The sequence below is a fragment of the Phodopus roborovskii genome, unplaced genomic scaffold (assembly GCF_943737965.1).
Source record: "Phodopus roborovskii unplaced genomic scaffold, PHOROB, whole genome shotgun sequence".
Lineage (NCBI taxonomy): Eukaryota > Metazoa > Chordata > Mammalia > Rodentia > Cricetidae > Phodopus > Phodopus roborovskii.
The window spans coordinates 14,787,670-14,810,782 of record NW_026125281.1 but is presented as its reverse complement, the minus strand read 5'-3'; the positions used below and the strand labels follow the sequence as shown (position 1 = coordinate 14,810,782).

General features: G+C 41.1%; 1 protein-coding gene across 1 annotated transcript; it reads right to left on the bottom strand.

Annotated features, from left to right (window-relative positions):
* Positions 1 to 11,287: 11,287 nt before the first annotated feature.
* Positions 11,288 to 18,929, bottom strand: LOC127231747 (cholesterol 7-alpha-monooxygenase). Its single transcript, XM_051197480.1, has 6 exons — positions 18,763 to 18,929; positions 16,796 to 17,036; positions 15,335 to 15,921; positions 14,544 to 14,674; positions 12,672 to 12,847; positions 11,288 to 12,110 (listed from the first exon to the last, which is right to left on the bottom strand). The coding sequence occupies exons 1-6, from the start codon at positions 18,840 to 18,842 to the stop codon at positions 11,811 to 11,813; spliced, it is 1,515 nt and encodes a 504-aa protein (XP_051053437.1). The 5' UTR covers positions 18,843 to 18,929; the 3' UTR covers positions 11,288 to 11,810.
* Between the last annotated feature and the right edge of the window lie 4,184 nt (positions 18,930 to 23,113).

The following is a 23,113-nucleotide window of genomic DNA, read 5'->3' as shown; positions in this document are numbered from 1 at the left end:
TCCAGGTCTGGCTGCAGGATGGAAGGAGTTATCTTTATTCACCTCTCAGAGAGGAGTTTCCATCCCCACCCTGCCCACTGAAACATCCAGAGCATTTTCAAAGGGGCAGCGCGTATTACACTCCCCTCTACTTACACATGGAGTTAGAATTACATACTTTGCATTTGTTAAGTGATCAGACTAGACTGGAAGTACTGCAGTGGCTGCTGAGTCTTTCCACCTCTCTGAATCGCTTCTGCCAATACTGAGGCTGTGTGTCCTACCTATCACCGGCCCTGAGCTCTTTCCTGAACCAATGGTAAATTGCATGAAATGAGAATAAAGCATCAAAGCAACACACATCGTGCTCATGCTCTTCCCTCATTTCTGAAGGTCAGGATAAAATAACACAAGATTAACTTAGATGCCCAATGTGAGTCACTTTGATTGCATGGGTACTTGGGAAGTTAGAGGGTCACTGTCTACTAACTTCTAAAGGCCCCACTACCACATATAAGCCAAAGTCCCTAGCAGAGAGCCTTACTTACCCAGAGGAACATGGGACTAGGGGGAATCCTAGATGTGTATGGATGTCTGTGCTTGCTTTTTGTAACCAGAAAATCATCCCCCATGCTGTCTATCAGTTTCACAGAATCTTGCTTTGTGCCCTTTGGTTCACATCTCTCTATGTTCCCTCTACTTGGCTCTAGTTATCACTTCTATGAGTTTGACTTTTTAGTTTTCAAGTATAAATCATGCATATGTGGTTTTCCTAAAGCTACATACCTAAATGCACATAGCATAATTTTGTTTTGTTGATGTCCCAAGTCCAAGAATGTCCCTTTAGTTGCTGAACAATATTCCATTTCATGTGTGGACCACGTTTCCTGTAATTAGCTATCACTAGAAACTTATGCGGTTTCTATACCTTGGCTATGGTGAGTAACATTGCAGAGAATGTGAGAATGCAAATGTCTCTAGGAGATTACTTCTTCATTCCTTTAGGATATATGCCCAGAAGTGGCATCGCTATGTCATATAGTGGTAATATTTTCAACATTTGAAGAACTCCCATGCAGTTATTCGTATAAACAATCTCATTTTGAATGCATTTTTACATTTATATCAGTGGTATACAGGGGTACATGTTCTCCAATGTTTGTGATGTCTTACCTTTTTATAGAAATGATTCTCATAGGTATAGTGTAATATCCCAGTGCAACTTGAAACTCATTTCTCTGATGGCTAATGGTATTGAGCAATATTTCAGATATCTAATGGCAACCTTTATATCTTCTTTAGAGAAATGTCTATTCAGGTGCTTTGCCCAGTTTTAAGGTATTTTGAGGTTAACTCGCGTAAGTCCTGATAAATATTGGGTTTTAATCCCTTCTCAAATACATGGCTTGTAAATATTTTCTCCGATCCTATAAACCACTATTCTATTTTCATTTCTGTTTCTATAATAAAATACTCTTAACAACAAGGAGAGAGAGAGAGAGAGAGAGAGAGAGAGAGAGAGAGAGAGAGAGAGAGAGAGGAGAGGAAGGAAGGAAGGAAGGAAGGAAGACAAATACTAATGGGATGGAGAAATGGGTCAGTGTTAAGAGCATCTGTTCCTCTTGAAGAGGACCTAAGTTCTCCTCTTAGCACCATGTTGATGGCTCACAACAACCTGTAACTCCAACCCCAGGATATCCAATGTTCTCTCTGGTTCTTACATGCCCACACATATACAAATAAATAGAAAAGCAAATACTTCTTGTATTTTATAGGGAAGTTAGAGGAGAAAAGGTTTAATTAGGCTCAAAATTCTAGGTTACAGTCCATCGTGTGGGGAAGTCATGATGGCAGGAACGCAAAACACTCATGTCATATCCATAGTGAGAGAGAGGGAGTCGAAGACAGAGACGCACTCACCAGCTTGCTTGTGCTTAGCTGGACTTCTCTACTCTTATATATGCCCGCAGTATAGGTTATGTCTTCCTTTATCAATTCACAATGAAGACAATTCCCTGTAGATGTGACACAGGCCAAGATTATCTAGATCCTTCCTCTGGAAGACTCTTCCCAGGAGAATGTAGGTTGTATCAAGCTGACAGTTAAAACTAGTCAGAGCTCATGGACCCCACTCTGATAGCTGGAAAACCAGCATAGGACTGACCCAGGCCCCCTGAACATGGGTGTCAGTTAGGAGGACTGGGCAGTCTGTGGGGCCTCTGGTAGTGGATCTGTATTTATCCCTAGGATATGAATGGACTTTGGGAGCCCATTCCACACAGAGGGATACTCTCTCAGCCTAAACACATGGGGGGGGGGGAAGGCCGAGGCCCTGCTCGAAATGATGTGACAAACTTTGAAGATCCCCTATGGAAGGCCTCACCCTCCCTGGGGAGCAGAAAGGGATTGGAATAGGGAGTTGGTGGGGGACAGGAGAGGACTGGAGGGAGAGGGAGAGGGATCTGGGTTTGATGGGCAAAAAAAAAAGCTTGTTCCTAATTTAAATTTTAAAAACTAGTCAGTGCAATTGCCCTCTCAATTTGTTGACTTTTCCCCCATTTTAAAATTTATTATTTATTTTTATTTTATGTGCACTGGTGTTTTGCCTGCATGTATATCTGTGTGAAATTGTCAGATCCCCTGGAATTGAGTCACAGACAGCTATGAGCTGCCATGTGAGTACTAGAATTGAACCTGGGTCCTCTGGATGAGCTGTCAGTGCTCTTAACCACTGAGGCATCTCTCCAGCCTTTTTCTTAGCAGAAAAGTTTTAACTTGATGTAGTTCTGCTTTCTTGTGTTTATTTCTGTTGGCTATACTTTTGACATCATATTTTTTTAATTCATCACCAAGAAGCTTCCATGCATTTGTATCTAAGAGTTCTAATTTTCAGAACTTGCACCAAGTTCCTAATATATTTTAAGCTGTTCTCTATGTAAAGATATGAGACAAGAGTATACCTTGATACTTTTACATGTGGCTATTCAGTTTTCACAACATAATTTACTGAAGAGACTTTCCTTTCTCTGTTGTGTGTTCATAGTGACCCTGATTAAAATTGGTTAACCATATATACAGACATTTAATTCTGTGTTCTTTATTCTATTGTATTGGTCTATTGTCTACTTTTATACCCAGCACCTTGTACCATAGACTTGTGATACAGGTTGAAATCAGAAAATGTGATGTCTACAGCTATATTATTTTTCATAAAATTGCATTGGGATTCTTAGTGAAGTTTCAGATTTTTCCTATGATTCTAAAAATTGTTGTTGTGATTTTGAGAGGCACTGCATTGCAGTGTGTTGGGTAATATGGTTATTAATTTGATTAAATTAATTCTTCCACTCCTTGTACCTGGATGCTTTTATCAGTTTCAATTTGTTTCATCAATGTCTCATGGTTTTCAGGTTGAGTTATTTAAAAGTGCATCTCCAAAAGTCAAGTCATTTCAGGCAATTCTCCTTCTCTTCCCCTTCTCAAGTTTCTCTGTGTAGCCCTGGTTGTACTGTAACACACTCTGTAGAGCAGGATGGCCTTGAACTCACAGAGATCTGCCTGCCTCCTGAGTGCTTGGATTAAAGGGATGTGCCACCACTGCCCAGCTTCAGTCAATTCTTCTGTCATGCCAGCTTAGCAGGTGTGATTGAGTGTCTAGGTCAGTTTATGAGTTATGCCAGGAGTGTTCTTACAGAAGTTATCCCTAGCCACCATCCAGGTACTGGGCTCGCTGGTAGCAGAGTCATAAATTATGTTCATAGTATGTTTTGAATCAAAATGTCCCTACGTTTCCATTTTTAAATGTTTCTTTCCCAGCTGATGGCACCGTCTAGGGAAGTAATGGGAACTTTAGGACTTAGGGATTGGCATGAGTAAGTAGGTCACTGGAATGTGTCTCTAAGGGGTCTCCTGTGATACCCATCCCTTCCTCTTTCTGTCTACCATGCAATGAGGAGACTCTAACATACATGGCTACTGTCATAACATTCTGTCTCTACCCTGGCCTGGGAACAATGGAGCCAAGGACTGTGAACAGAAACCTCTGAAACCCTGAACCAAAACAGATCATTCCTCCCTTGCTTGTATCAGGCATTGTGTCACAGTAACATAAGTCCAATATAGTTGTCCTAGTGTATCCTTGGTGATTTGGGACACTCAGCTGCAGTAACATCTTGGTTACTCATGCTCCCAGCATTTGTGAGGGAAATAAAAGATGTGCTTCTCTTCATTGTCTTACTGGATGAATTGAATATGATAGAGCCCTTATCAAGGTCACACCTAGAATTTAATAATTCAAGTACAAGGGAAGGCCAACACATCCCCAAAAGTATGTGGTTTTCTTCCCATGTGTCTGAATACCTCTAGAACCTGATCAGAATGAGTCCTATAAAGCATGCCCCTGATTTTATCTCCAGTTCCAAAAAATTTAACTTTTCCCCCAACTGCTGTAAGCGTGGACAATCCATTTCTACAGAAGAATAATGGGAAATGGGCTAGGTCAATCTGTCCCATGTGTACCTATGGCAGGACCAAGCTCTGAGTGTGAAGATTCCTTAGCATTCCTAAGTATACCGTCCCAAATCTTGTGATAGCATTCTTCTTGCTTTAGAAAGCAATGGAACATTCCTCAGCAATTACCGGAATATTCTTCTTGCCAGTCCTATTTCTACTCCCACACAAAAGAGCGGTTCAGCTATTCCTGAAATTTGAAGAGGGTAGGGGGAGAGTATGATTTCTCCAGCGAAAGGTGTTTTTGTAACTGGGGGCATTGGACGGGATTAATGCTGGTGTTATGCTGGTATGCCTGAACACTCAGTCCCTAGCTGGCAGCACTTCTTTGGGAGATTGTGGAATCGTTGGGAGGTGGGGCTGAACTGGAAGGAGCAGGTCACTAGTGAGTAGGCTTTGAGGTTATAGCGTGGCCTTTCTTCCAACCCAAGCTACTGCTTCTTGACTGGCACCATGTCCCATGTAGGTGCTGCAAGCTCCTGCTCCCAGAGACCCAGCTGCCCTAGCTGCCTTGCTTACCTTCAGGATGGACTGTGATTTCCCAGTCTGCACTTTCCAGTCTCCATGTAAAGGGCTAAACCAGCTTCTGCTTTTTGTTCTGGGAATGTAAGTCCCATTTATGACAAAGTTTATTTAATACAGTACACTCTTGGCCTCGAACACTGTGCTCATTAGAAACTGCTCAGAACACATGTTGGACCGTGTAAAGAGCTGTGTTATTCCCGGACAATAATCTTTACTGCTAGAACCTGACATGATCTACTTATGATAAAAGGAAATCTGTGTGTGGTGAACAATAGTGCAAACCCATCTCCCAGCAACTAGGAAACTGTACAGTGAATAGGCTATATCCACGTGGCCCCTAAGCAAATGCTTCATTATAAATAGAAAACAGGCTCAGCACCCCACGAAGTGAAACATTTCTGAAATTTCCTTACTACACAGTAGAGGACAAATGGGCTGACTGTATGGAGAAAGGACACTGTCCACCTTCCGCTGGCCTTGGCTCCACAGCTCATCTTTAGCAATGCTGTTCCAGCCTTCTTCTCTTCCTCCAAAAGCCCCCAGCAATCGCCTCACAGTCCAGAGCCCTCTGTGTCCACCGACTCTGTCAGTAGTAAATCCACCCAGTCAGACACTCTGGGCACCTGCTGGCTGCATGCTCAGTTCTGCGTGTCATTCTTTCCCAATATTTTACTAGGATGGGAGATCAATGGAAAAAAGCGAAAGGCTTCCTAGTAACGCCACCAAATAGTGCTGTGCCTGACGGAGCTTGGACAACAGAGAAAAAAAACAGGACAGAACGCCTCCACATAAATCATTTGTTCATGTGCCCTGGTCCTCAGTGTTTAAACTCTGAACACGTGCCTGCCTGATATGAAAAGGGGCCTTTGAGGACTGTGCAATGAAATATGATTATCCTTTTTGGGAAGCTGGCATTCTTGGCAACGCCTCCAAAAACATGAAGAAGCAAAGAGGGACAGCTGGCTCTGCACAGTGGACACTTTTCCATGACCACAGTGCTGGTAGAAGCACTTGTGCTCTGGCTTAGAAATGCCCAATTGGCCCTTGTCACACACCATGGTAGCCTGAGGGCACACGCTCTGGGTGCTGTCACTGTGTTCCTAAGAGTTCCTCTAACCATCTTCCCACTGACACATTCCAAGAACAAAGATGAATACCAGGGCTAGCTACATTGTTGTGCAATAGAGTACCTGCTTGTCATGTACAAGGCCCTAGGTTAGACTCCAGCAGAATAATCAATTAATTAAAAACTTCTAGTGGACATTCCCTACTTTTTTGTTATTTCTTAAGAAAAGGGCTAAGATTAATTTTATTGCTTTGACACATAGGGTTCTAAATAATAGCAGGCAGGAGGGATGGCTAGGAACACTGTCTGTGTGTTATAAAGACATGCCTAAATTCCACATCATAAAGGAGCCAGCACCAACATCCTTACCATCTGCGCATACGAACACATTGTTAATGGTCCATTTGTTCTGTTAACCCCACTCCCTGCCTTAATGTTCCTCGTGAATACAAGGTTGATACCAGCAGAAACCAACATGACTCAGTGATTGAGAAAGTGCCAGAACCCAAACATCTCAGAGTGAGTTATGAGTGCAAAGGTTGACCCTGAGAGATGATGGTAGACATGTCAAGTACTGAAAATGTGCCTGTCCACATGACCAGTGGTCAAAGGGCAGGACTGAACTCTAGAATGAGTAACAGCCTCCACCCTCCCCCCCCCCCATATAATGTGCTACCTGTATAAGATGTAAGGCAGATCTCTAGCATAGTAATCTCTTGTCTCAGTTTGCTGACAGTCTCTGTTCTTTGGCTTCTGTAAGTGACAGGTAACACGGCTTGAATCCCAGTTCCAGAAACACCACCCAAACACTGTTTCCCAGATCTTGTTGTTTCAGAGGCAGAATTCCTTCTCAAAAATCATTCAGGGGAACACTGTCCATTTTTTTCTCTGAAACGTATACATGTGTACACACACACACACACACACACACACACACACACACACACAGGCAAAGTAGCACACCCTCCCACCCTTTCCTCTTTATTTCAAGCCGGTAAGACAAGGTTCTGGTCCATCTGGGTTTAACCGAGTTTCCCTGCTTTTCTTGGCAGAAGAGCAGAGGGCTGTGCATAGTGTCGTGTTGATGCTGGTGGGAAAGACAATAGTCCAACTCGCCATTTCCCTTGAGAGCTCCCCACTCCTGCTCACTGCAATGGACCCAAGAAGCTAGATTCAAAATGGCAAACTTGGAACTTGAAATCATGAAAATCATCAAAGACAACCTCACCAGCATCACACTTCTCAAACCACCTGAACGAAAGCGAGCATGACCAAAGGAAGAAAGGAAAGAATATGCAAACGACTACTCAATCTAGGCCAAAGTGGAGGCCCACTGTGGTTTTTTTTTTTTTTTTTTAACTTTTTTCAAAGTTAATTTTCTCTGTCAGATTCACACAAGTGCTCGTGACTCTAAGGGCCACTTGTTTGACCTATGATAAGTATTGTCAAATCTATAGTCTAATTGGTTTACTACTGCTTTACTAGATAGCACTGAATGGGGAACAGCTCTTTCAAATGGAGTTGACACCCCAGACTGTGTGTACTCACTTATTTTAGCAAAAGCGAGCATTTGGGCCTGGAAGTAGACCCCAGTGATCAAGCACTTGCCTAGAGTGAGTGAGGCCGTGCATCTGATGCCCCATAGGAAAGGTAGACGCTTTTACACATGGAAATATTTCTAGCATTACTTCTTCTTAATTCTTTTGTTTTCCACAGATGTGCTTATAGATGAGCAGAGTGTTAGAAGTCTAAAGCCTGTTATTTGGAGGGTGAACAACATATTGGGAAATGCACAGTTAGCTCAGTGCAAATACCACATAGTGGAAAAATAAGTGATTTCTAGAGTCCCATGTGCCCTATTTTTGCACTGTGAAAAATTTTAAACACAATGCCTTTTCTGTTTACTGACTATCGGCTCCTAACTAAAAGGATCTGGACTACAGACTGTAGATAGGGTGAGAAGGTCTGAGGAGTTTTACCACTGCCTTCTTTCTCATGGTATGGGTGGGACTGGGTTACTATTAGTATGTGTGGTGATAACCTTTGAGAGATGCTTCATAACGAATGCCATCCGTTACTGAGACCAATACTAAAGCCTTGGTTTCCCTTTCTTAAACATATATAACCACAACCCTAAGAACATCACAAGACTACACAACAAGTAGCTCATGTTATGTCAGTGGTCAGAGACCTTTGCTTTTGTCTGAGCTGAGGTGAGGATGACACATAGTTGATATGTGACAGCCTGCCTTGGTTCTCAGAGCCCTCAGACACCTCTCTATTCCTGTTGACCAGCTAATCCCAGGCTGAAGTACCCATACTTTTCGACTGAGTGATGTTCCCAGCCAGTGAAGACCTGGGAACGGGAATGATCTCATAGATTGTTTTTTTTTTGTGTCTTATTTTTTACTGATATGAATTAAACCAGTCTGCTATCTGGACCTCCTGCCAAATCTTGGCTTTGAAGCACATAGCAGCCTGGGTACCAATTCTCACATCTCTGCCATTTGTCACAACATTGGGATGGAGGGCCAATGACTTACCTTCCTAGACTCTCCTTCTTGTGTGACATACAGAGGTGATAGGAACATGAGCCCCAGGGTGGAAACTGCAATGACACATGAGCCATGTGCACATTTGGAATCTACACTGGAAAGTTTCCATTGCTTTGCTCATGCCCATTTCACCTTACATTAGGCTATTATAATAGTTATTAATTATATTTAGTTGGTATAAAACAGGACTTATTAAGATATTTTAACATATATATGTATATGTGTGTGTGTACAGAATTGTTTTTTAATGTAGATTACTTTTTCAAATAAAGTTTTTTTTCTTCAAATTGAATGGTATAGTCTTTAATTCCTAAATTAAGATTATTTCAGATAAAATTATATCTACAGCTTTTTAAATTAATCCCCCTCGTGTATTTAAATTTTAACAGATACTGGTATATTTTTAATAATTTATTTAGTTTTATGTGCATTGGTGTGAGTGTGTCAGATCTCCTGGAACTTGAGGTATAGACAACTGTGAGATGCCATGTGGGCATTGAGCATTGAACCTGGGTCCTCTGGAAGAACAGTCAGTGCTCTTAACCGCTGAGCCATCTCAGGTACTGGTACATTTTTAAGTGGTTTGTTATACAGTTAGAATTGGCAAATACTTGGAAGCTTTTGTCTTTGGCTTTTTGGGTTTGTCTTGTTTGTTGCTGGGTTTTTTTGTTGTTGGTTTTTTCCCCCCCTATGAAGAAGAAACGGTTAAGCTCTGTCTCCTTCTTGTCTGTGCTGCAGCCTCCTGGCTTTTCAATTTCATAGCAAGAAGCTGTAGACAATGGGCCCAGCAGGCAGAGTACTTGCTATTCAAGTGGGAAGATGGAAGCACATCCCCAGCACCACTGTAAATGCAAAGAGGGTGTGGTAACTTCATGCACATCAGTGTCCGGTGCTCAGGAGGCAGAGACCGCACCGGCTGGCCACACCAGCCTATGCATGTGAGGGACCCTGCTCAGTAGAAGGTGGGGGCAACGGAGAAAACACTCAGCATCCATCTCAGGTCTCTACACACTGGCACACATATGTGTGTGTACATGTACTCACCACACACCACACGTGCCTCTACACAAATGCACACCACACAAATACACACACAATAAAAAGGGGAACCATATATGTAATGCGAAAAAGTAGGCATATGGTGTTCCAATAAAAATTTATTCATGGGTGCGCCAATCTGAACTTCATATACTTCACATATGACACAAAATAGTCTTTTGCCTTTTTTCTAAGCATTTAAAATGTAAAAACACTTTGGCTGCACCAAAACAGAAAGAGTAACTTTGGACCGTGGGCTACCAGTTACCAACCATCACCGCACGGGGCTAAGGACATGGAAACAAGGCATCGTCATGGCATCCATCATTCTGTGTATGAAAAATACACCTTTAAAAAGCCATGGAAAGGTGTGTGGATACATTGAATTCAGAGAGTCATAAAACTTATTTGAAAACACACATTAGGAATCCAGTTTAATACATATTAGTATACAACAGAATTCTGTTACTGTTATGCCTCATCTGAACAATTTAATTTTCTTGATTTGGAAAATAACTTCCTAGAAAAGAAAAGGCAAGGGTATGGTGAGTTCAAAGCCTGCTCAGCTATGTGAACCACTCCAGCCAGCTGCATTGCTGTGGGACTCTGTCAATTGAAAAAGAAAGGAAAAATATCCTACTTAGGTAATAACTCCATGACATTATTTAGTGGTAAGATTTAAGGAGTCTTACAGGTTCAGTTGACTGTTGGAGTACTTGCCCAGCATTCCCTAGACCCTGAGTCAGTCCCCCACGCAAAAACATTTTACTAAATTTTCTGTAACCTTAGGGAAACCTTTGAGTGAATGATTACTTTGAATAATTTTGGGTTTCTTGAAATTATGAATATTTTAAATAAATCAGATAAAATTATTTTAACTTATCAGTAGATAAATAAACATTCTATTTCAAAGTTTCAAACACAAATTGTTCATATTTTCATTTCTAAAAGGTAGGTAATTTTAAGCTTACTAGATGTTAAAATATTTTCTTATATTTGTAGTACAAGATAAAAGATAAATATAATTTACATATAAATATATATAGATATGTCAGTAAAAATGGCACAGCTGATAATACTCGTAAAGTACATAGGTAAGGTCTTATTGACTCAGTATTTAAACACTGTTATTGCTTTCCATCTACAAGGTGTTCAGAGATAAAACATAAGACATTTTAAAGGAACATATAATGTTAACATGCATTTAAGGAACTCCACATAATTCATAGTTAATTTTAACTAAAACAGACTATTTAAATGGTCATTTCCTTGGAGTTCTGTTTTTAAATTTCTCCTTTATATTGATTCATAATCAATTATGACATAAAATTGACCTCGTTTATTTCTTTAGGAGGCAAGGTCTCATTCTGTAGCCCTGGTTTGCCTGGAACTCACTCCGTAGACTAGGCTGGCCTCGAACTCACAGAGCTCTGCCTGCCTCTGCCTCCCGAGTGCTGGGATTAAAGGCATCAAAACATCAGAGATGGGGTTCTGGGGAGGTCTCTTTGATCTCTGAAAAACTCTTCTCATTGGTGTGAATGTCAAAAAGAAGAGAGAGAGGCAATTAAAAACTGGGGTGAGAATTTCCAGCAATGATATATTAAAATTGGCAGCAAAGTATAAAAACTTCCCATAGTGTTTCCAGAGCAGCAGCATCACTTTCAAAGCTCTCACCACTAGACATCAAAGAAGTTGAATAACATTTTCCTTTCCCTTTGTGCAAAGCATGATATGATCCCTTAAAACGTTTTTGTAATATATGCTCACACCTGAAGAACTGCACTAGTGAAAAAATAACAATTTCACTAAAACGTGAATTTGAAGCCTTTTCATAATTAATCAGTAGTTTTCATTTTAAAAAGAAAATAAAGCAATTTCCTTAGGAAAAAAAACTTCTGCCAATTGGAATATCTTCACCTTGAAAACAAAAACAAAAGGGAGCGGTGAACCTCAGGCCTCAGCATCTGAGCACCCAGGAACTCAGCGAGGATGCAGAGTGGTGCCCTGGGTACCAGTTCTTTTCACAGGCACAGTCAGTTGCTGGGAAGCATTGGTGAGCATCTGTTCCAAGGGCCTGTTTAGTGAGCCTCCCTGCAGTCCAGCAACATCATCCAGTGCCCTCTGCTTCCAACCACATGTCACAGATGTTTCAATTTATATTTAAACTCAATATCATTTAATGGTGGCAAAATCCCCAAGCCTGCCCTGGATTGGTCTAGAGGAGGACACTTGACGTGGCTCTCCACAAGTTTCAGTTCAAAGTGTGAGAGCATCAGAATCAAAAATTGCTTGATTTCTTGGACAGCAAATAGTCTTCCGGGGCATATTGTGGCTCCCGATCCAAATGGCATGTAGAAATACTTTAGTTTGTTTCCATTGCTATAGAAGGAAGTTTTTGCCTTCTTGTTCTCATCAAGGTATCGATCATATTTAAAAGTCTGCAATAAAGAGACAAGAAGCCAATGAGTTATTATGATAGAAATTTGTCTCATTCTTGACCCATAAGATCCAGTGAGTAATTTTCTACTAATAACACCATTCTCTGAAAGTTAGCACACACCCATCACTGAACAAGGTGATACTGGAAAGAGCTTATGAAGAGCTAGTGGACCAAGAAGCCTCTATGTGCCTGGAGACTCATTCTTCAGTTAGTCAAAAGAAGCAAACGGCTCTAAACGGACATTGGAAGTAGCAAGTCAAATACATTACCCTTCATCAGTGTGAATTTGGGAGAAGGTACTTTTTAAGGGGGGTTAGCTTTGCTATGACTGAAAATATAATCTAGCAGAAACTATGAAATGAATAATATTAGGTCTAAAAGTTCAAAACTCTTGCCTCTATCCAAAGTTTCCAAAAACATGAACATTTATTGTAATAAATGAGACGATCTCCATGGCTTCGATGAGTAAATCAAAGCCGTAACTGCAAATCCATTCCTTATTCCTATTCCTTATCCAGGCTGTCACCTGGATACTGAACTTAGATGAGCAGGAACTTACCAGAGGGTCTGGGTAGATGTCAGGATCCAAATGCATTAGCTGTGGATAAAGAGCTATGATATCATCTTTTCGGATGTTATAGGAACCATCCTCAAGGTGCAGAGTGAAATCCTCCTTGGCAGTGCGGATATTCAGGGATGCACTGGAAAGCCTCAGAGCCTCCTTGATGATGCTATCTAAAGAATTCCAAACAAAAGAAGTAAGAGGGGAGGGAAGGAAAGAGGGTGGGGCACAGGAAATGTCAGTCGGGAGAAAATAATTTACATAGTAAAAATATTTCCAAGTTATTTATTTTTATGTTGCTGGGTGTTTTGCCTGCATGTATGCATGGCTGCTGTCTGCAGAGGTCAGAAGGCGGCGTCAGACCCTTTGGAACTGGAGTCATGATGGTTGTGAGCTACCATGTGGGTGCTGCAAGTCAAACCTGGGTCCTCTGAAAAAGCAGCCAGTGCTCTTAACCACTGAGCCATCTCTCCAGCCCTGAATTGTTGCCTTTAAAGGCTACATTCACATAAAGTCTGGAATGCTTCTGACAATCTGTATACAGAATGAACCAATGGCAGATAACAAATGGCAACTGCCCAAAGCTGCTTCTGTCACCACTGTGCTGTTCTTCTAGACTCAGCTGCTCTGAAAGAGACTTTCAATCTGAGCATCTTAGTCATTGCTTCTCAACCTGTGGGGGTGGGGGTGGGGGGAGTAGAATGACCCTTTCACAGGGGACACCTAAGTCCATCAGAAAACACAGATATTTACAATATGCTTCACAACAGTAGCTAAGTTACGGTTGTGAAGTAGCAGTCAAAGTAGTTTTATGGTTGGGGGTGTCACACAACATGAGAAGTGCATTAAAGGGTCACAGCATTAGGGAAGCCGAGAACCACTGATGTAAGTTAATGACATTTTGGATGATATAATGTTCCTCACCATCAATGGGAACTAGATAAACACCTCTCACTTGATAGATTAGTCTTATTTCTGTAGAACACTAAACAGCTAATCCAACTGGAAAAATTAGTGATCAATTTTGTGTGAATGGTTGTTGACCATTTTGGGGATTAAACATACTGATAAGGAGTCTTTCCAAGCATCTCATGAATCTACTGCTCAGTGTTGAGGAAACCCCATTTTCAGCCATGCATTATCTCTCTGATGGTGTGTAACCACACCCTGCTTCTAGGTAAAGTAAAGCAAGATAAACCTCAGAACTGCTGAAGTCTAGGTGAGGTCCAGTCCTGCCTGCCAGCCTCTAGGTGCCAACTGCCGTGTTCCCAGGGTGCAGGCTACAGTGAGTATGTGATGACAAATGCTTAGCCTTTATTTGCAAGTGAGAGAAGGGAGGCGTCCAAAGCAAAGTGACAAGGCCATCTCCCAAATCAGGCAGCGCTGGATCTAGGCTCTTTCACTTCTAATAAGCTAAACGGCCCTCAAAACATATGGGGGCTTCTGTCCTTTATAGAACAGGATGTAAAAAGGCTGTTTTACTATAACACGTGGTACTACTGTATTCTAGAAAATACAGAAACAAGGGAAGAAAAGCCTCAGCCCCAACACACAAGCCAACCATGCTGCTTTGTTCACATTTAATTCTATGCTTCCTCAACCCTGAGATTATGGTTTTGGAGAACTAAAAAAGGAGGCAAAGGACACAGAGCAACTGAGTATCGAATGTTCTATGCTAGGGCTGCCACCATCCCACCCTCTGACCCTGGTGTTATCCCACCCTCTGGGTCTCAGTTCCTTATTTGTTAGGTAAAAATGGAAGCATCCCCAGTTATCAGACTGCTTGGCGTAATATGGAGAATGCAGTACATGATGTGTTGAGCATTGTTACTGGTGACATGTGAATGAGGGGCAGCCTAGAGAGCACACCTAGTACTGGCAGGTCGTTCAGCTGTATTTGATCCAAATAAATGCCATTCCCTTCAGAGCTGAGCTTTTGGCCAGCACTCTGTAATAGTCCGTTCACTTCTTCACAGGCTGCTCTCAATGCTTCAGGGCTCCTATGAAAAGAGATGTATGGAAAATATTTCCTTATTCAGAGAGCTGCAAATGAATAAGAACTCCATTTCTTTAAATGGAGTGATCGTGTTACCAGGGAGTATGCAATGGAAGGGCATTGCCATTTACTTGTCCTGTATTCTGAACTGGATTCATGTCCTTGAACTCACGAAGGGTCATTGCTATGCAAAAGCAAAGCTTTGATCAGATTTCTATAAACCAATGATTCTAAGAAATTGATGTTACAACTCTGCTATAAATATATAGGCAGCAGGAAAACAGGAATATTCAAATTAGTAAGGCGTGGCCTCTGCCCTTACCACATTGGCAAGTCAGCCATCATTTAAAATCATGATGAAGATTGCAGTCATAGATCTGGCTTGACATTAAGAGGAACACTATGGGGCTAAGAGCAAGACTTGGCCAGGGGACCTGTATTGACCAAGTGCCATCAGATTAAGTTCTGTGGCTTCTGAAACATCCCTTTCTGGTGAGACTCTATTCTTACAAAATGCTACTTCTGAGATATATATGTCAAACACAGGCACGGAGTATCACACTCTTGACCAACAGCAAAGAAAGCTCTGCTGGTCTTTTTGGGGTTTTAGTTAAAATTGTAATTTCTGTCACTATGAAGAATAAACACTTAAATTGCTAGTCACCTGATCATTTGAAATAAGCTCCAGAAAGTTGCAGGAATGGTATTTGCCTGAGAGGCCCAGAGGATAGCGAGGTGTGTCTTGGCCTTCTCCGTGTCGTCAAAGGTGGAGAGAGTGTCATTGAGAAACATGCGCAGACGGATCAGTTCGGAGACCTGATCCCTCACAGAGAGGTTCTCATGCTTCAAGCCCTCAGCCAGCTGCTCCCGGGCCTTATGTGCTGTCTTGAACAAGTGAATAGGGAGGCCTGCCACCAACGCCGGGAAGACTTGGTCAAATTGCTTGAAGTTGTCAAGGTTGTTTAGAATAAGCGCTCTTTGTGTGTCCGGCTTTGAAGTATCTCTGCCAAACAGAGTTAGATACCCGGCTTCGAACATCACTCGGTAGCAGAAGGCGTACATCCCCTCAGTGACCCAGACGGCACTCTTTGACTTAGGAAGATCAGGAGGCCTCAGGACAAATTGGAGGTTTTGCATCATGGCTTCGGAAAGAAGAAGCAAAGCATCTCCCTGGAGGGTTTTGGTGAAAGTGTTGTTTATGTTTTCCGTGGTATTTCCATCACTTGGGTCAATGCTTCTGTGTCCAAATGCCTGGTAGAAAATAAAATCCGTCAAAGGTGGAGGAGCTAAACCTGGGTGTGAGGAAATGGCTGGAAGATGGGCTAAATACATACATACATCTCTGTGTAGCCTTTCCGCATACGATTTCACAGCATTTTCCAAAGGCAAACTAAGATATACTCTTCCTTCTAGGTCAAGTTTAAGTCCCAGATTTTCAGGGAAGCCTCTCTGAACTAATGGAACATTGATTTTTATCTTTACCTTTCTTACTTTGCAGATGCCCTTTAACCAGACTTTAATCTACTTACTGACAGAGACCATGTCTAATATTTTCTTATAAAAAAATCAGTGTTATGTTCTTTAGAATAGAGATTCTTGATAACATGTGCATGATTCTTAAATATTCTGCTGACTTCTTAATGAACGAGACATTCGTGTGCATGATGTGGTAATAGATGTGTTGAGTGTTAGTGTGCCAGCACCCTACTCTGAATGCTGTGTAGATGGCAGCTTGGATGTTACAAGTTTGTACTTTCCTATAGTGTCATTTGGCTCAAGAAGCACTTACAAAGTAATTTATGTATGTCATCGTTAATGACAAATTCACATACATCTACTTTGACTTTTTGTTTTGTTTTGTTTTCTCTGTGGCTTTGGAACCTGTCCTGGAATTAGCTCTGTAGACCAGATCAGGCTGACCTCAAACTCACAGAGATCCGCCTGCCTCTGCCTCCCAAGTGCTGGGATTAAAGGCGTTCACCATCTTGACTTTTTAATACTTGGTACCAAGAGACTTCCTGATTTTATGTTCCCTCTATCCTACAATCTGAAAACATTGGATCAATTGAATAAACTAATACATGAACAGGCTAGGAAATGAATCAAATCTGTATAAACTAATTACCTTCGCAGAAGTAGTGTAATGAAATTTTTTCCAATCAAAATATTTTCCATGACATAACACTTTATGGTATGACAAGGAGTTTGTAATGAAGTGGACATATTTCCCCATTAGTTTGCAGGTAAAAACATGACCATGCTTCCTTTGGTTTGCTCTCAGGAACTCAAGAGGATTGGACCCAAATTTCAGAGCACAGCCCAGGTATGGAATCAACCCATTCTCCAAAGGAGGTTCTCCTGCTTTCCTGAGAGACAGATTTGAGAGGTTTATGAAATTACATGTTTAGCATTTGTATGTAAGCCAGATTTTTCCTGGTTTCTACCACTTATTCCAAGCTACATAACTACAGTTTATAGATACTTCTTTTGGTAGGTTCTACACTCTTTTACTAAAACAGTGGGCTTTTTAGCCTACTAAGATATTGGTGAAGATGGTTACTAAATCTACCCACTCATCAACCCATCCACCAGCCCATCTACAGTCTATCCAGCACCATATATACATACATACCTACATACCTCAAGCACCCATTAAATTGTTTACTATGTCTATGTCTGCAACACAAACAATAAAAGCCCAGAGACAGGCATTCACGCTGAAGATCAGAAAAGCAAAGCAGCCAACCACCAGAGAGTTCTCTACCAAGGCTGGAGCGATCCTACCCTCAGCGTGACTGCAGACTGAATACACTGTGCTCCTGTCTCTACCTGCTTTATATTCTTCTCTAGAGCTGGGAATCGTCAAGTACCACAAACCCCCATCCTCTATGGCTAACTGGTGTGGCTGCTGGGATTAAAGATGTGTGCCACCACTGCCTGGCCTCTATAGCTGATTGCTGTGGCTAGCTAAGCACTCTGATCTTCAGGCAAGCTCTATTTTTTAGATCATAAAGCATCACCACATATTTCTGATTGCTTTTCCCAGTGACAGGGCTGAAATTGTTAACAGAGCTATCAAGATTCTTGCTCTCATTGTAGAAATGAAGCTATCATCTAGTGCTTAAACTTGTTCCATGAATCATTTACCCATATGTCTAAAATGTTTCCTTTTTCCTTTTCTTTGAAGATGTGAAACACCAACTAACAGAAAAGGCTACAGGACTCAAGTTTTTGAACTCTACATAGTTTAAAAATATTGGCATTGAGGTATGGCTCAATGGTGGGGCTCTTTCATAGCACACATGAATCTTCTGTTTGATTGCCTACTCTGAAAGGAGATTATTATTTTGTGTTGATATCTGAAGAGAACATGAATCCCATTTGAAAAATTGTTATAAAATGAAATTGAGTGAGGTAAACATTGGCAGATCATTAACTATAATTTATTGGTGTTTAACTCTCTTAAATGTTTTTATTAGAAATTATAAGCTCATTTATTTATTTTCCAACATAAACGAGTGATCTCTTGTTAGAATAACTAAATAGAATTGATTTGTCCTTTCTTAGCATTAAGACAAGCTATTTAATTAAAACTAGAAACTATCAGGCATAAATTCGAATAAATCTGAAGGCAAAGAAGTTCTTAACAGTAAGACAACAGGCACAGTCTACCTTGCTGAAGATACACCAGGGGTATTCCTGTATTTTAATGTTGGTGTAGCAAAAAAACCCCAGAAGAATACGTACATAGCTAGAGCATCTACTCAGTTCTTGTGACAGAAAGAACCCTTCCAAATGTCACCATTGCCAATTGCACCCTTCGCAGCTTAGTTGTGCCCCATACAAGTACACACAAACATGCATCAACACTTACAATATTTTAGTTATGTTTAAAGATCTGCATTACCATTAGTGTATATGAATATTCAAAGGGAAACTCTACATCTTATTAGGTTTAGTCAAAGAAGTATGGCTTTAAATTTTAAATAAAAAAAGCTAATGTACTAGTATTTTTTGAAACTGTATAATGGTGAGGGTAAAGAACACTAAAAATAAGCTAAAAGACAAATTAAAGAAAAATTCTTTCCATACCTTCTCCTTCTGCCAAAGATAACCCATATACAACAGCACACTACCACAGCAATCCCCCAAATCAAAGAGATGGTCATCATTTTTGCAAAGCAGGAAAAACTCCCAAGAGGAGAGTCTGCACTTAGCCAGGTAAGGCTGCCCCTAAATGGCTCAAACTAGACTCTTTATACGCATAGGACCATGATCCAATAACTTGAACTTGGGTGACCAAAGCAAACAACTAACTATTTGTCCTCCTAGTAGAAAAAAGAAAAAAAATAGTATTACCCGGCCTTGAACTAAGTCCATAGTATCAAAAGAGGCTCCAAAACAAGCAGAGCACTTCAATACTCGATAAGCCGAAGATCTGTCCCTTGTGCGCTGACATAACATCCAAACCCAGGGACGGCAGCTAACTTTGTGCTTCGGTGTGTGTAAAAGGCAGAAGTAAACACACTGCAGATGAGCACATCTCTTACAGATGCTGCGCATGATGTAAACCGAAACAGGCAGGAGATTTTTGTCACGATAATGGTTGTTTATGCTGTTACCTTTAGGAGAAATTAATTTAAGTAATTTTCCAGAAATATACAGTATCCAATCCAAAAGATGACAACAGGTGGGACAACTTTCTTGTTTGATTGCTAGTTTTGTTTGCAGCTTCACAGGTGTTTCATGTTGACCATGACGTGTTATTTTGCCATTATCAAAGAGGGAGGGAGGGAGAGAGAGAGAGAGAGAGAGAGAGAGAGAGAGAGAGAGAGTATTTCTCGATACCTCATCTTCCAGGTAGCCATAGCTTATTTTGAGAATACAATCTCTACTGATTGTTACTTATATATAATCAAGATGTATTTTACTTCAAATAAAGTCTAAAACACTTCTTGGTAGAAAAGTAAATACAAAGCCATTATTTACCTCTTATGCCACCTGCACTATGAACTGCTATATATCCTCCCAAACTTTATTCAACATAATATTTTATTCTGTGCTGGAAATTGAAGCCATGGTCCTTCTTCTCCAAGACAAGCACTCTACCACTGAGTTACACCTGAGCTCCTATTTAATGCAATTATTAATTGAGCACTTCTTTTTACATCTCAGAAACTCTTTAAAGATATTCGGTTTCAGGTATTAACAAGATAGGGAGCTTCACTGCTCTCATGAAGATTCTATTCTAGTGGGGGGGCTGGTATTAAAATATGTTATACATGCATAAAATGAGGTATGGAGAGCTATTGAGGGTGAAGGCAGCTTGAGTATATTGACCAGAGCAGGTTTTTTTTGAAGAGAGGATGCTTGAAATAGAACAGCAAAGGAAAACCATTTCCAGAAGAGGGTAAGGGCGGGGTTCCTGAGCAGAGGATGAACTTGATGTGCTAAAAACCGGAATGAAGGTAGCATCTATTAGAGCAAAATGAATAGAGTACCGTTGGGTTAAAATACGAGACAAGAAGATAGGCAAAAGCTGATTCATATAGCAATATTTGGAAGTGGGAGAGGATCTTGAAAGGCAGCAATAGGTCAGTGTACTATAGTGAACATTTGTAAATCATGGGACAGTGTCAAGTTGACAACTGAATGTAAGAGCCTGTGGTTAGGAGAAAAGAGGGCATTGGAGATGTGCATTTCAAGCCATCAGCACTGGATTGACTTAGAGGTCACCTAGAAGAAAGTAAAGCTGGTGCAGTAAATAGAGTATGACACCACAGTGATCAGTATTGGTCAGAGAGGGAAGAAGAAGTAATAAAAGGAAGAAAGATAAAATATACATACATATATGTCTCTAGATACACATACACACACACACATACACACATATGTCATTGCTATTAATATGTGCTTTGATTTCTACTGCATAAAGTTATTCTACAGGACAACTTATGTAACTAATTTCCTATTGGTGATAATTTGTGTCCTTTCTAGCTTTTGCTATGGACTCCATAGTTGACAGTTTTTGCCTCCCTAATAACAGAGCCCAATTTATTATGTGGTTTATGACTATAATCATTAACATTAATTGCTACACAGCAGGATCAATTTTCTCAGAATCCATTGAGACCTCCTAATGCTTTGTGCACATTAATATAGAATATGACATCTTCTTCTCACACGGCTCTTGAGGAGCCTAACCCATAAGCACCCAGTTACCACAGAGTAACTGAAGAAACAACAATCTCATCTCCAAACAAACCAGCTCTCTAGAGTTGCCTGACCCATAAATCACAGCAAACAAAAATAGACAGGAGGAGCTATAGGTGGCCTTAGTACTGTCTTTGCAGCTTCCCACGAGTCTGTAATCCTGTGGAAATAAGGAGGCTTCAAAACAAGAAGGGAAAAGCACTCTCGTAGCCCTTGGAAGCTTCCTGCAGACTGTTCTTCTTTACAGAGAACAGTGCAAACTCTTTCCAGTGCGACGTGGCTGCCATTTATCTGGACATCTCTTTACCCTGCCCTTTTCTGTCTCACTCTCTCACTGGTAACACCTTCCCAGTGTCGAGCACCCAAGCACACATGTGGAGACAGACACATGCGCAGGACTGTGTAGACTTGAAGAGTCAGACTTCAACACTGATCTTTGTTATGCATGGGTTATGGCTTTCCTTATGAGAAGCACAATTGCTATGTATTCACAAACAGCATCTAGCAGAGCTTCTAACCTGGGGCTGAAAATTCTAATGCTGGTTACAGTTGTCAAAACTACTAGTAGACATCAAGGGGACATCTAAACAATTTTCTGCTAAATACAGTGCACAGAATTACATGCCTGGGTTTGATGACATCTTGGTGTGTTCCTAGCCCAGGACTGGCACTCTGCAGTGTTCAATGAATTCTGCCTCAATGCACAACTCTTTTTCTTAATTCCCTGTTTCAAGTGTTAAAACTTTATTAATTCTCTGTCTCCATGCCGCCCCACCTCTCTCTCTCTCTCTCTCTCGCTCTCTCTCTCTCTCTCTCTCTCTCTCTCTCTCTCTCTCTCTCGCTCTCTCTCTCTCTCTCTCTCTCTCACACACACACACACACACACACACACACACAGAGTGGCATCTACTGCTTGCCAGGCCCTGACTTAGCACTGGGAACACAGTGTAAACACAACAGTGGCCCTGACCTATGGAGTTTCTATTGCACCAGTGTAGGCAGGTGCCCTGAAAAGACGGTTATTTTTGTCAGAAGATGTGGCATTCCAAATTGGGTTTATTTTAACTCTAATGCCTCTTTCATATGTCAGTTTCTTCTTCATTTCTATAGAATATTATAGAAGGCCATAAATCCTGCTGTTTGGAAGAACTTGATCTTGGCCTCAGATACTACAAGGCCCAGTACCCCATCATCACAAACAAAAACGAGCAAAACAGGGTGAAGATGGCTCAGAAGTTAAGAGCCCTTGCAGACGATTCCCTTTTGGTTCCTAGCACCCACACAGGGAAGCTTCCAACTGCCTGTAAAGTAACTGTAGCCAGGAAATCTGATGCCCTCTTATGGTCTCTGTGGATACTTGCACACCAGTGGTGCATACAGATTAATGCAGGAACACACAAACGCACATATGCATAAAAAGAGAAATCTATAAAAATAAATCAACAAAACATGGGAACTTAGACCAGAAGAGTAGGAATGAAAAGGAGACACTGGAGCTGTCAGCATGTAAATGCTGATGGCACATTTAATTGGTCTGCCTATAGAAATACACTAGCGGAGCTGGGGGGGGGGGCGGGGAGGGTAGAGCTCGGTGGTAGCAAAGCTTTCCTGGAATATGTGAGTCCCTAAGTTCAACTCCCAGAGCTGAAGAAAAGGAGGACTGCAATAAAGACCAAACAAAGCAAGTTGATTGCTACAAATGAAGTCAATTGTCAAACTAAGTCACAAGTCTTCTGGTGACTAATTGCCTTTCTGAGCTCACAAATCATTATGAAGGAGCACAGCTGAACTAAATTAAGGTGATTCTTTGCCTTTTCCAGGTCTTTACAATCAAAACTCCATGAAGTACCTATCTCAGAGCCAGTTAGCACAAGGGTATGCTAGAACTGGGCAGTAAATCATCCTTCGACTACTTCAGGCTTTCCTAATAAGTTCTTGGGAACTAAATGAAGCTATAGAAAAGAACTACCTGCATCATGACAAAATAGATTGATTCTCAAGACAGTTTTAACTAGGAAAGGTAGCCCATGGCTGTGAACTCAGCACTTGAGATACTGAAGCAGGACGATTACCTTGACTTCAAGGACAGCCTGGATACATAGTCAGTAATCAAGCAGGACTATATAGCAAAAATCTGTCTGGGGAAAAAAAAACACACATGTAATTTTAAAACCTGAAGTCCTAGATTTAGAGCTATAAGTACCTAGTAAAACTCGGATCCACAAACTTA